General features: G+C 57.4%; 2 protein-coding genes across 2 annotated transcripts; both read left to right on the top strand.

The window, feature by feature from the left end:
* Nucleotides 1-11: 11 nt before the first annotated feature.
* QBC33DRAFT_515184 (multiple RNA-binding domain-containing protein 1) lies at nucleotides 12-7,157 on the top strand (the record flags this gene model as incomplete). The annotated part of the gene is made up of 8 exons (XM_060426079.1): nucleotides 12-242; nucleotides 296-1,066; nucleotides 1,304-2,157; nucleotides 2,219-2,858; nucleotides 3,367-3,395; nucleotides 3,632-4,134; nucleotides 4,223-4,435; nucleotides 4,504-7,157. The coding sequence occupies 8 exons, from the start codon at nucleotides 12-14 to the stop codon at nucleotides 7,155-7,157; spliced, it is 5,895 nt and encodes a 1,964-aa protein (XP_060283211.1).
* Nucleotides 7,158-9,443: 2,286 nt separating this feature from the next.
* QBC33DRAFT_73093 (uncharacterized protein) lies at nucleotides 9,444-11,350 on the top strand. Its single transcript, XM_060433022.1, has 2 exons — nucleotides 9,444-10,674; nucleotides 10,760-11,350. The coding sequence occupies exons 1-2, from the start codon at nucleotides 9,879-9,881 to the stop codon at nucleotides 11,233-11,235; spliced, it is 1,272 nt and encodes a 423-aa protein (XP_060283210.1). The 5' UTR covers nucleotides 9,444-9,878; the 3' UTR covers nucleotides 11,236-11,350.
* The last annotated feature ends 214 nt before the right edge of the window (nucleotides 11,351-11,564 follow it).

The following is an 11,564-nucleotide window of genomic DNA, read 5'->3' as shown; positions in this document are numbered from 1 at the left end:
ACATTGCCAGGATGGAATCATCGAGGATATTCGTCAAGAACCTGCCTCCAACCATCACTGAGGCAGAGTTTCGCAAACACTTCTCCTCGAAAGGTCGAGAGGTCACCGACATCAAGCTCATCCCCAAAAGACGGATTGGTTATGTCGGCTACCGAAGCCCACAAGATGCCGCAAATGCCGTCAAGTACTTCAACCGCTCGTATATCCGCATGTCCCGGGTTGCGGTCGAGCCTGCAAGACCTGTAAGTATGGCGCCGACCTTTCAACGGACCCCAATGGTCGCTGACCTGCGCAGATATCGGATCCAGAGCTACCCAGTGCCCAGAAGGTGAAGCTAGGAGCCTCGAATATATCTGAACCCAAACAAGAGGAGCCCATAACACCACCAAGGGATGAGGCCAAAACCCAGAACCAGAAGCGGAAGCGGCATGAGCTCGACGAGGCAGATCCGAAACTTCAGGAGTTCCTCGAGGTTATGGACCCTGACCGGGTTTTAAAGAGGGCACGTGGTGATGATGTCCTGCCAACTGAGGGGCAGACCAACGCTGCGCAGCCTCTCGGACATGAGAGCGAGAGCGATGATGAGTATGAGGCCATCCCGGCAAAGACATCTAAACCGCCGGTGCCGCCAGAGACAGATGATATTCGCGAGGACGTCGACGTGACCCTTGCGGACACTTCTCTACAAGACCTACAGACGCCTCCTGAGGCCGACGAGGGACCCCGCAATACCGATGCCACTGATGACGAATGGCTTCGGTCACGGACGAATCGATTGCTAGACCTAGTCGACCCTGACGACCCGGCATTTGCCGAGCGAACGGTTCCCGTCGTGGGGTCTCAGAAGAAAATTCCAGTTGCCAGCGGCGGGCCGAATGAAAAGACCGCGGAAGATCAAATACTTGTCCAGGAGGCTCTTCAACTCGAACCAGCGGGGCCTCAGGAGGGAGATAACCCCGTGGAGTGGATTAAGAAATCAAGTCGGCTCTTTGTGAGGAACCTCCCTTACACTGCGACGGAGGACGATCTCAGGACTCACTTCGGCAAGTTCGGTTCTCTTGAAGAGGTAAGCGATCAACAGCCGCATGCTCTCCCACTCTTTTTTTCCCTTCCCGCCCTCTCTTCCTTGTGATGAATCCCAGATAGGGACAGCTTATACCTTATGGTATATGATGCGAACCCGGGCTCGGTATTTTAGTAGATGCTTCGAGTAACTGATAAAAGGACTGATTGGCACTCATATTTTCTCGCCGAGTTATATATCTCTGTGGGCTTTTGTGTTGACGTCTTTTTTTACTGGCAGGTACATCTCCCGGTAGACAGCCGAGGCAAGAGCAAGGGCTTTGCCTTGGTTCTCTACGGTGACTCGTCAGCTGCCTTGGCTGCATTCCAGGCAGCAGACAGGTCCCCCTTTCAGGGCAGGATTATCCACATCCTTCCGGCAGCTGCAAAAAAGGAAGACAAACTAGACGAGTTTGCACTGTCCAAACTACCCCTGAAAAAACAGAACCTTGTACGGAAAAGGGCCGAAGCAGCGTCTAGCACCTTCAACTGGAATTCTCTCTATATGAACCAAGATGCAGTCAACACGTCTATGGCCGAACGCCTTGGTGTGGCAAAGTCGGAGCTCCTCGATCCCACCTCGGCCGATGCTATGGTGAGACAGGCGATCGCCGAGACCTCCATCATCCAGGAGACCAAGGCCTACTTCGCCGCCAATGGGGTGGATCTCAACGCCTTCAAGTCACAACAGCGAGGGGATACCGCGATTCTGGTCAAGAACTTCCCATTCGGAACGACCATCGATGAACTGAGGAAGATGTTTGAGGAGTTTGGAACCGTGCTGCGAGTGCTGATGCCCCCGAGCGGGACAATAGCCATTGTCCAGTTTGTGCAGCCTACTCAGGCCAAGGTCGCGTTTGCAAGGCTGGCATATAGGCGAGTCAAGGAGTCTGTCCTATTTCTCGAGAAGGCCCCCAAGAATATCTTTGGGGAGGCCAAAGTGACGCCGACACTGCCCGAGGAGGCTCGCCCTGCTGCTGCTGTTCAGCAGAAGCTCTCGGTTACTGAACTGCTAGCACATGATGATGCCGCTCCAGATCAGCCGGAAAGCAGCTCTCTGTTCGTCCGCAATCTCAGCTTCAAGACAACAACTGAGTAGGTACCGAACTATCTCGATGCCAAGGACTACGCTGACATGATACCTCTCAATCTACAGGCAACTGGCTGAAACCTTCAAGCCACTGGATGGATTTGTCTCGGCTCGCGTCAAGACCAAGGTGGATCCCAAGAAGCCTGGACAGATCCTCAGTATGGGATTCGGCTTTGTTGAGTTCCGCAGCAAGGAACAGGCCCAGGCTGCTCTAAAGGTCATGGATGGCCACGTCCTCCAAGGCCACGCCCTCGCCGTGAAAGCGTCACATAGAGGGCTAGATGCGGCCGAGGAGAGGAGGCGGGAAGACGTGGCCAAGAAGGCGGCCGGACATCGGACCAAGATCGTCATCAAGAACTTGCCGTTCGAGGCGTCCAAGAAGGATGTGCGGGCACTCTTTGGCACCTACGGCCAATTACGGGCCGTCCGGGTGCCAAAGAAGTTCAACTCGTCAGCGCGGGGCTTTGCCTTTGCCGAGTTCACGACGGCGCGCGAGGCGGAGAACGCGCTCAACGCACTCAAGGACACGCATCTCCTTGGGCGGCGGCTTGTGCTTGATTTCGCTGAAGCGGAAACCGTCGATCCTGAGGAGGAGATCGCCAAGATGCAGAAGAAAATAGGGGGGCAGGTCAATAAGATGACCCTTCAGCAGCTCACAGGGAGGGGCAGGCAAAAGGTCAATATTGGCGACGAGGAGGATGATGAGGTATGAGAATTTGATATGATGAAGAATTAGTCTGTCGATAAGTCTCGGGTTAGATTCCAGTGCAAGCCAATTTTTGTCTCGGCATCCCTTGCGAGGGAGCGCTGATTGATGTCCAACCCTTGCCAACGCTTGCCAACCCTGTCAACCCTTCCAACAAAAGTCTCTCCCGGCCAGACCCCGGCACCCCACCCCACCCCGATTCCCCTCTGAACGGGGTTCGCGTGACGGTGCAGATTAATCTCCTTCGCATGCCTTGGGGAAATGTTCGTTATGGCGGAGCCTCCGGCAGGCTGCCCTTCCCGCCAACAACCGCCTGCTTGTGCCTGCATTTTCGAGCTTCTGCGTCCTCCCTTGCGTTGTCCCGTTGGTGTGGCCAATCGTCTTGAAACCCGAGTACCTGCCATGACCCCAATGGTGGCGTGCTAACAAAGCTGTTGTGTCCCTCTACTTCCAGCTCGGTGCGCCGCCCTGTCGGCCCCGTGCTATGTGGTGTTGCGGGATTGCATAGTTGCAGACCTTGTTCCTGGGCTCGGAGGGGTGAGGGGGGGGAGCGAGGGGCGAGGGGGAGGGGTGGTTGGCATGAAGGCAGGTGAGCCCTCCCAAGTCCTGGGTCCCTTATTATAAGGTATAGGTATGCCATCGTCTCCTTCCATGCCTGTGCCCACTCCTCGTCTCAACATATTTCATATCTTCCTCTGGCTCGCGTCTTGGACAAAGGCCATTCCTTCCCAGCATTTCTCTCTCCGTCATTCGAATGCCTCTGCTGTCTCCAGTGAGGCCTCTGTCATTCTCTTCGATTCCTACCCACCGTCGCTACCGTCCATGATGGAGTCCCGCGTAAGGCATCCAGTGCCCCAGTCGCGATGCTATCCCCTCGAGTACGGCTATGAGGGTCGCTATAGCCTCCCCACCGTCCGGCAACCTCTCCAGGAATCGACTGGCAATGCCCAGCACGGGAACCTGCCTGCTTCCAGGCCGTCCTATGCCCAACACCTAGATGTCTTCAACAACATAGTCCGGCCATCGATCCATACACCTCCCATCATCCCAACCCAGAGCCTGCCTTCGGTCTACTCTTCCTCACCATCTCCCTCCAGCTACCACAGGATACAGCAGTGCGGCCAATTCCAGCAGCAGCAGAATCCGTGCAGGAGGCCCGGCATCAACCCGCTATGCCTGTCGCGCCAGTTCCAGCAGTACAGGACGAAGCAGGCGCAGAAAGAGGACAAGTCGGACCAGACATGGCCGGACGTGCTCGAGGACGCGTTCCTAGATGGTAAGCGGTTTTCATGCATAACCTGTGCGAGAGAGACCAGCAGGAAGACTGACTCGTGTGTGTGTGTGTGTGTGTGTGTGTGTTACAGCGCTCCTACTCATCCCCCATATGGGAAGGAAGAAGTACGGGATGAACCAGAAGCAGTGCGGGCGTAACATGTTGATCACAGACTATCTCTGGATCGCATATTGCGAGAGCCTACCCCCGGGGACACTCCCGGATCCGAAGATGAAGAGGCACAGGAAGCAGGTCTCAAGCCACATCCAGGTGCTCAAGGGTTTCTTCAGGCACCATCCAATGTGTAAGTTTGCTCCAGCCATTGTATTATTAGTTGATACTCTTCGACAGCTAACTAAGCACCGCTTGCAGACCACATCTTCTTCAGCAAGGAAGAGAAAAGGGACGACAAGGCCAGAGACACCGTCGAGACGGGGTCGCTGAAGGACCATCCCGTGCTGCGGGCCCTCGCCGAGGGCCGGCTGCCGGACGAGCGGCCCAACTACGACTACTTCGCGCAGCTGCTCGCCTTCGAGTCCCAGATCACAGTGAAGCCGAAGCGGTGCTGGATCTTTGTGGCGCACAACGACGTGGCCGTGCGGGCTGACGGCAGCGGGTACAACCCTGCGACGGGCGAGGAGCTGTCCGAGGATGACTACCCGCACCTGCGCGAGAACCTCGTCAAGGACTCGTGGCCACGCGAGGACAAGGCCATGCTGCCCGGCACGCTGCTGCACCGCTTCACCAAGATGCTGGAGCAGGTCGAGAGCAGCTCGGTGCGCGAGATCGGCGCGCAGTGGGCCGCCGACTTCCCTGAGCTGGCCACCCGCCTCGAGGCCGCCACCGCGGGCGACGGCGGCGGCACCGATGGCCGCGCCTGCTGCGACATCCTACACATGCACCTGACCCTCGAGATGCAGCGCCGCCGCCACTTCCCGGCCCAGTCGGAGCTCAACAGCTGGGTCGAGATCAACGTCGAGCAGCCGCGCCTGCTGAACCACCGGTGGAAGGTGGTGACGCGGCTGGCCAGGCCCGCCGAGCTGAGCCGCGGCGGCAGCGGCAGCGGTGGCAGCAGCAACACCGGCGGGACACTCTACGAGACCTCGGCCGAGATGGGCGTCCAGTACGTCCACCAGCCGAGGTGCGAGGGCCCCATCTCCGGGCAGGCGTGCGACTGCATCGGCCAGAGCCAGCGGCAGGTGGTCAGCGTGCCGTTTCCCGCGGACGTGTGGGCTCGCACCCTCACCAACTGCGCTGAATACCCAGCGCACCCCCTCGTCCTGGAGCGCCCGGCCGCCACGGATGCCCGGGACGCCACCGGTAAGGGGGCTGAGTACGGCGAGCATGAGGAGCGGGGCATCAAGTCCAAGATCAAGAGGCACCTCACACAGATGGAGCTGGTGCCCAAGATCGCCATGTTCCAGGAGGTGTGGTCATGCCCGCCGGGGTCGCAGGACAACATGGACACCTTCGGGGCGTCGCAAAACGAGCCCCGCAGGCGGACCGGCGCGAACAGGTGGAAGCGCCGGGCGGTGCTCCTGTGGACGTTCGAGACGGTCCACAGCGTCAGCTACACTATGAGGGGTAAGAACGAGCTGGTGACCGCGCCCGAGGGCAAGGGCCAGTGGCGGTTCCTGACCACCCTCGACCCCACCTCGCAGTCCCACCAGAAGCAGTCGCTCCTGAGCCCCGGCGTGATCCCCGGCTCCGGCATGCCGACCGCCATCCAGCACCATCATCAGCACCACCAGCACCACCAGCACCTCGCCCGCGACGCCGTCATGTCGCCCACGCCCAGCTACCAGCAGCACCTGAGCGCGAGCATGAGCGAGAACTTCGCCCTGGCCTGGGAAGCCACGTCGGGCGGCTCCATGCCCACGTACCCGAGCGCCGTCTTCCCGCACGGCCTCGGCCAGCCCTCCTCCCACCACGGGGCACAGGGCCTATATCAACAGCCCGCCGCCGCCACCACCACGACCGGCGCCCCCGTCCAGAGCGCCCTCGACTCCTTCTCCAGCCACGGCGGTCTCGCGACCCCGCCGCCCACGGCCTCGCTTGCCGGATCGTTCACACACCACCAACACCACCAACACCAACACCACCAACACCACCAACACCAACACCACGGCTTCGGCGCCGCGCAGCACAACGCCCACAGCGGCGCCGCCCCCGGCAGCGACCAGGCGGCGCTGGGCTTTATGACGGCCGTGACGTCGGCCGGGATGGACGGCGGCAACGCGCTTGTCGCCGGCCCGGCGTCGGTCGCGGACCAGTTCCTGAGCGCCGCGGCGGAGAGTGGCGGGTTCGGTGTTAGTGTCGGTGTGTACGACGATGTCGTCGGTGGCGGTGGTGGCGGCGGCGGCGGCGGCCCGCTACAGGGCTGGGATATGTCCGGCATGCCGGCGATGGATGCGCGCTTGGTCGGCGGTCACCACCAGCACCAGCACCACCAACAGCAGCAGTGGTCGCCCAACTATCCGCCTACGACAAGTGCCTCGGCCGCGGCCGCGGGGGTGCTTGACTGGGCGGCGGCGCCACCGACGCGGAGCGGTGGCGGTGGCGTCAAGGCCGGGTCGCCGTCCTCGCCGCCCGGGATGCAGCGGCACGGCGAGGCCGCGACGGCGGTGGGAATGGAGGCCATCGACGAGCGGGACGGATGGGGGGCGACGAAGCCGACGCGGGGCTCGGACGGCCCCGATCGGGGTCAGGAGTCATTCGTGCCGTCGCCGCCCAGCGCGGCGGGGGTGGCGGTGGAGAGCCTGGCTCAGGAGTGCGCTGGCGCCGAGTTGGTGCCCGGGGAGACGGAGGCGGAGCAGCAGCAGCAACAGATTTACGACGACGATACCCAGGAGACACTGGTCCGGCTCGAGAAGGGCAAGAGGGGCCTGAAGAGGAGCCGGGCGGATAGCGTTGGGGACCGGGAGAACGACCCGCCCCGGCACGGCGCCAAGATGGCGCGATATTCTAATACCCCGGCCGAGGAGATAGACTGGGATGGAGTCTCTGGCAGAGGTGGCGTCCCATGATGTAATTTGTTGGTGGTTTCCTTTTGGGGGAGTTTTGGTTGATTCTTTGTTTGTTCGCTTTGTCTGCTCTGTCCCTCTAACTTATGAATGGTCCTTCCTAGGACGGAGAATGTGTAATTATACGTTTCTATACAGGTCGTGGGCCCTCTGGCAAGAGGATGAGGATTGATGGATTGATGGAACAGTAAACGCTAATGTGTTACTACGACTGAGGCGCTAAGGGGTTTAGTTCTTTGACCTGATAATGTAATGCAGTTGCAGCAAAACCATTTTCTTTTGGAACATGCCATATGCCAGTGAGTGATGTCGCCAGACTTCCCCAAGGCACAAGTCGAATCATCTCGAAGCAGCCCCCTACTGTTGCGTTTACGCACACGACCTATGCTTGTTCTCGGACTTGTTTCGACCGATGCCTGTGTCTCAACCATGAGCCTGGCTTCGTCAATATCAGAACAATAAGGTTGTTTATAGAGACATTATATGAGTTTCGAGATCTTCTGCCAAGACAACGTCGGCATTGTGGACAGTGGGGGCAGATCCGTGACTTGGAAGCCGTGGCCGAATTGTCGGGAGCAGTGAGCAAATAGAGTTGTTTCAGGCGGCCGTATAACCACCCAAAATATTGGACAAATTGAAATAGAAAGCAACTTGGGATGAAACATGGGCTGTCGGAGGGTCAGGGGCAAGGAAACGCCCTGACCTTTTTATCGAAAAACCAACTCCCTTGATATCTCAAGCGAGGGGTGAAACTTGGTCAAAAAGACGCTGGCAAGCATTCGAAGGGGAGCGAGAAATGCATTAGAGGTTGGAAAGCGATCTAGCAAAATAAATGATTAAATAAACAAAATTGAAACTGAAATTGAAATTTGAAATTTAGTCGTCATACGCGGGTACTTGGCTGAGCAAGCGAAAAGGCGAAGAGGCAAGAGGCAAGAGGCGAAATACAGAAGACCGAAGCTGTAATGAAGATCAGGCCGGATGAATGCCGTGCAGGTTATGCGTTGACAGAAAAGTTGTGGCAATGGGGGAGAATCCTTGTGAACATCATTTCCTGGACTCCACCATGTCTGAACTCTTTACCCCGGATCCAGATCCTGTCATTCTAAAGCTCTGGAGTGATCCGAGGGAAGATCCAGTTGCTACCTAGTAAGAAGGGCCTGGGGTCTGATATCCCTCCGCAATAAAAAGTTTTGCATAGTTCTGCGTCACGTCGCCCCGTGCAGTCGTACGAGGGAGTAATCTGTACACGCAATCAAAAATGTATGGATTTCTTTTGGGAACTCGAAGCCAATCGACGGCGGCACGGTTCCCCAGTATGCAACCGTTTTAGGCCTCGCCAATCTGGCATTTGCAGTGCCTTGACCAAACGACTGGTTGAGGGGTGCTGTCAGAGTGGCCCCTGCGTCATCTGCCTCTGCCCCTTGTTGCAGATTGGAGGAGCCGCACCTGATTGTAAGCAAGTATCTCCATATATAAAACTGTACGTGATGATACCTTGGCTATAACTACCCGTTAGCGCCGCCTATTCTGGGTGAGGAGCCTCAAACCCATAGACCCTGCAACATCCAATCGTCAAGTGCGGCTGGCCATTAGACGACCCGCTGTCCACAACATGGCTCGCATGCAGAGATACCTCTGGCTTGGCTTGGATGGCGTCTCTCTGTCAAGGTGGGCATGGGTATGGGCATGGGTATGGGCATCCCGGTGTTAAAGTGCTGCTGAGAGCAGAACGAATCAACTGTTCCCAGGCTTCCCCTTTCAGACACGGAACAAATATGGTTCTGTTTTGACTGGCTCCCACATGCGACAATAGCCTCACGGACCACCCCTGCTCTTCGTCCGTGGAGCATCTGCAGACTCGAGACGGACCGCTGTCAAGTTTGCAGTGGAAGATCTCGCCATCTGGAAGGCAAGCCAGGGCCGTTACAAGGCCTACGTAGATCCTCTTCAATTTTACAAGTTTACCCGGACCCTTCATTGGTGAATACCGTGTGGTCTGGCCGATCAGGGCGGCTCGCGCGTGATACTTCAAATGCAGACCATCCTCTGCGGGGCCTCGTCTTGCCTCTTCTTGCCTCCTCCACATCACACACCACTTTGTTTCGAGGGGGAATTCATGTTGTCGGCACTCCCCATCAGTTTGTCGTCAACTGTGTTGTCGACTCACCCGAGGTGGTGACTGCTTTGTCACCCTGTACTCATTCCTCCTCGAGTCGTGACTGCCGCCACTACAAGTCACCTGTTCTGAGAACAAGGGTCGTGAAAGGCAGGCCCTTTATTGAGAAGACTCGCGTCGCCCATCGATTGTTCTCTCACAATGGCGGTCTAGTCCAAGACAATACCCTTATTCCCCTTCAAAGTTCTATTCTTCTAGCAGCAGGTTGACTGTTCGCGCTGGCCGTTTAAATAATTCCTTTGTGTACTCGCGAGATCGAGTCCTTTTAATCCCCTTTCTTTCGTCCCATCTCTCGCGTCCCATCTCTCGATCCGCCATCCTCAACCTTACGGTCCTACCTGACCAAAACAAACTTCTCGGAATCAATATTTCCAAGCCAGTCACAGCAAACTTCCCGGAGAAAATACCGATTTTCTACGTGGTCACGACAAGCTTTCCCTTCAAGAAAAGCACCCATATGCCGCCACTTCTCCTTCCCGTCTCCTTTTCACACCACACATCTTCTCTACGCGTCCCAAACCCGGAAAAGAAATAGCATCGCCAAGATGCCAACAATGCCGTCTGCCGGCATTCTCTTTACCGCGCTCCTGGCGCTTGCCAGTCACAGCGCGGCGCATTCGAACGTCGAGCGGCTGATGCGGATCGCCCCGAACGGTACCATGGTCGGTAAGGAGGGGTTTCCAAGAGGCTTCGTCAGTCGGACAAATCCCGCCTACAGCGACCCGGCCGTCGGCTGGCTCCTCCCCCCTAACGGAAGGCCTGATGGCAAAGTGATCCACCCCGACGATAAGGTAGCCAGTCCTCCCCAGCGAGTAGCGAACTACACCAACGAGCTTCCCATGCTCGTCGCTTCACCGGGCGATCTGATCGCGCTGCAATACCAAGAAAACGGCCACGTCACCTTGCCAGACAACCAGCCGAACAAGGCCCTCAACCGCGGCACTATCTACATCTACGGCACTACCGAGCTCGCCCCTGATGCCAACCTCCTCGACATCCTCTACCAGTGGACTCCTGACGGCACAGGTGGCGACGGCAAGGGCAGCCTCTTGGCCACCCGCAACTTCGATGATGGGCAATGCTACCAGCTCAACGGCGGCCCCATTTCCCAGACTCGCGTTGCGACGTTTGCCAAGTCTGCTGAGAACCCCATGGGCCAGAATCTGTGGTGCCAGTCCGATGTTGCCCTTCCAAACGGTCTGGCCGTCGGCAAGCCGTACACCCTGATCTGGATCTGGGACTGGCCCACTCTAGATCGCCCCGATGTGGCAGCTCCTCCATCGTCTGCGCCAGGAGCCGCTGCTGGAACTAACGGAGCAAAGGTTGAGATTCCTGAAATCTGTAAGTAACCCCTTATCCCCATTTGCCCTTTCCCCCTTTACCCCTGCGCCGAAGAAGATCATGCTAACTTGTATAATTCCTCTAGACACCACGGTCATGGATGTACAGATTGTCGACCCCTGTGACGAATCCCTCGGCCAAGTCAAAGGGCCAGGCTGCAAGGTTGCCAATACCAGTGTGAAGACCGTCTTTGCCAAGGGCCAAGACCTCAACCTGGCAGCCATTGCCGAGCAAATCATCAACAGCTTCCTTGTCGATGTCCCTGGCATCACTGGTGGCTCCGGTTCTCCGAATGCCTCTGCCACCACAAATTCGAGTCCACCAGCCACCACAAGGTGCTCTGGTCACCACCCCCATGGCCCAGCCGGTGGAAGAGTCAAGACTAAGACTGTCTATTCCAACATCAAGACTGTGACTGTGACTACCACAGTTGGGGTGGCTGGACCTACTGCAGTAGGCACTGGGGCATCCAGCCTGACGTCAGAATACACACCTCCTACCGGAGCTCCTACAGTCAGCTCCTTCATGAAGATTGACAAGCTCCGACGTGTCCGGACCTAGTGCCTAGGGCCTCAATCATTGCCAGAATATTTGGGGCATATGATGGCTATTTGCGCACAGGAGCACTTCTCAGGACAGCACATAACACAGCGATATGGTAATGATCCACAGATCATGGACTTTGGAACACGGCGTCGGGTGATACCCAGAACTGGACAGGGCAGGACAGCATGGGGACATGGCGTTTCATGGTACACGACTAGAAAAAAAAGGGGAGTTACAGGAATGGTATGATACCACTTGCTCTTTGTCTTCCCTTGCTTCAGGAGGACCTTTGTTTCACTTTATTTGATTTTACTTTACTTTCTTTCCAGATTTGGCCCTGGGAT

Source organism: Phialemonium atrogriseum, assembly GCF_030411735.1.
Source record: "Phialemonium atrogriseum strain 8032-3 unplaced genomic scaffold QBC33scaffold_13, whole genome shotgun sequence".
Lineage (NCBI taxonomy): Eukaryota > Fungi > Ascomycota > Sordariomycetes > Cephalothecales > Cephalothecaceae > Phialemonium > Phialemonium atrogriseum.
Note: the sequence above shows the minus strand (reverse complement) of the source record. Positions and strands in the feature narration are given on the sequence as shown.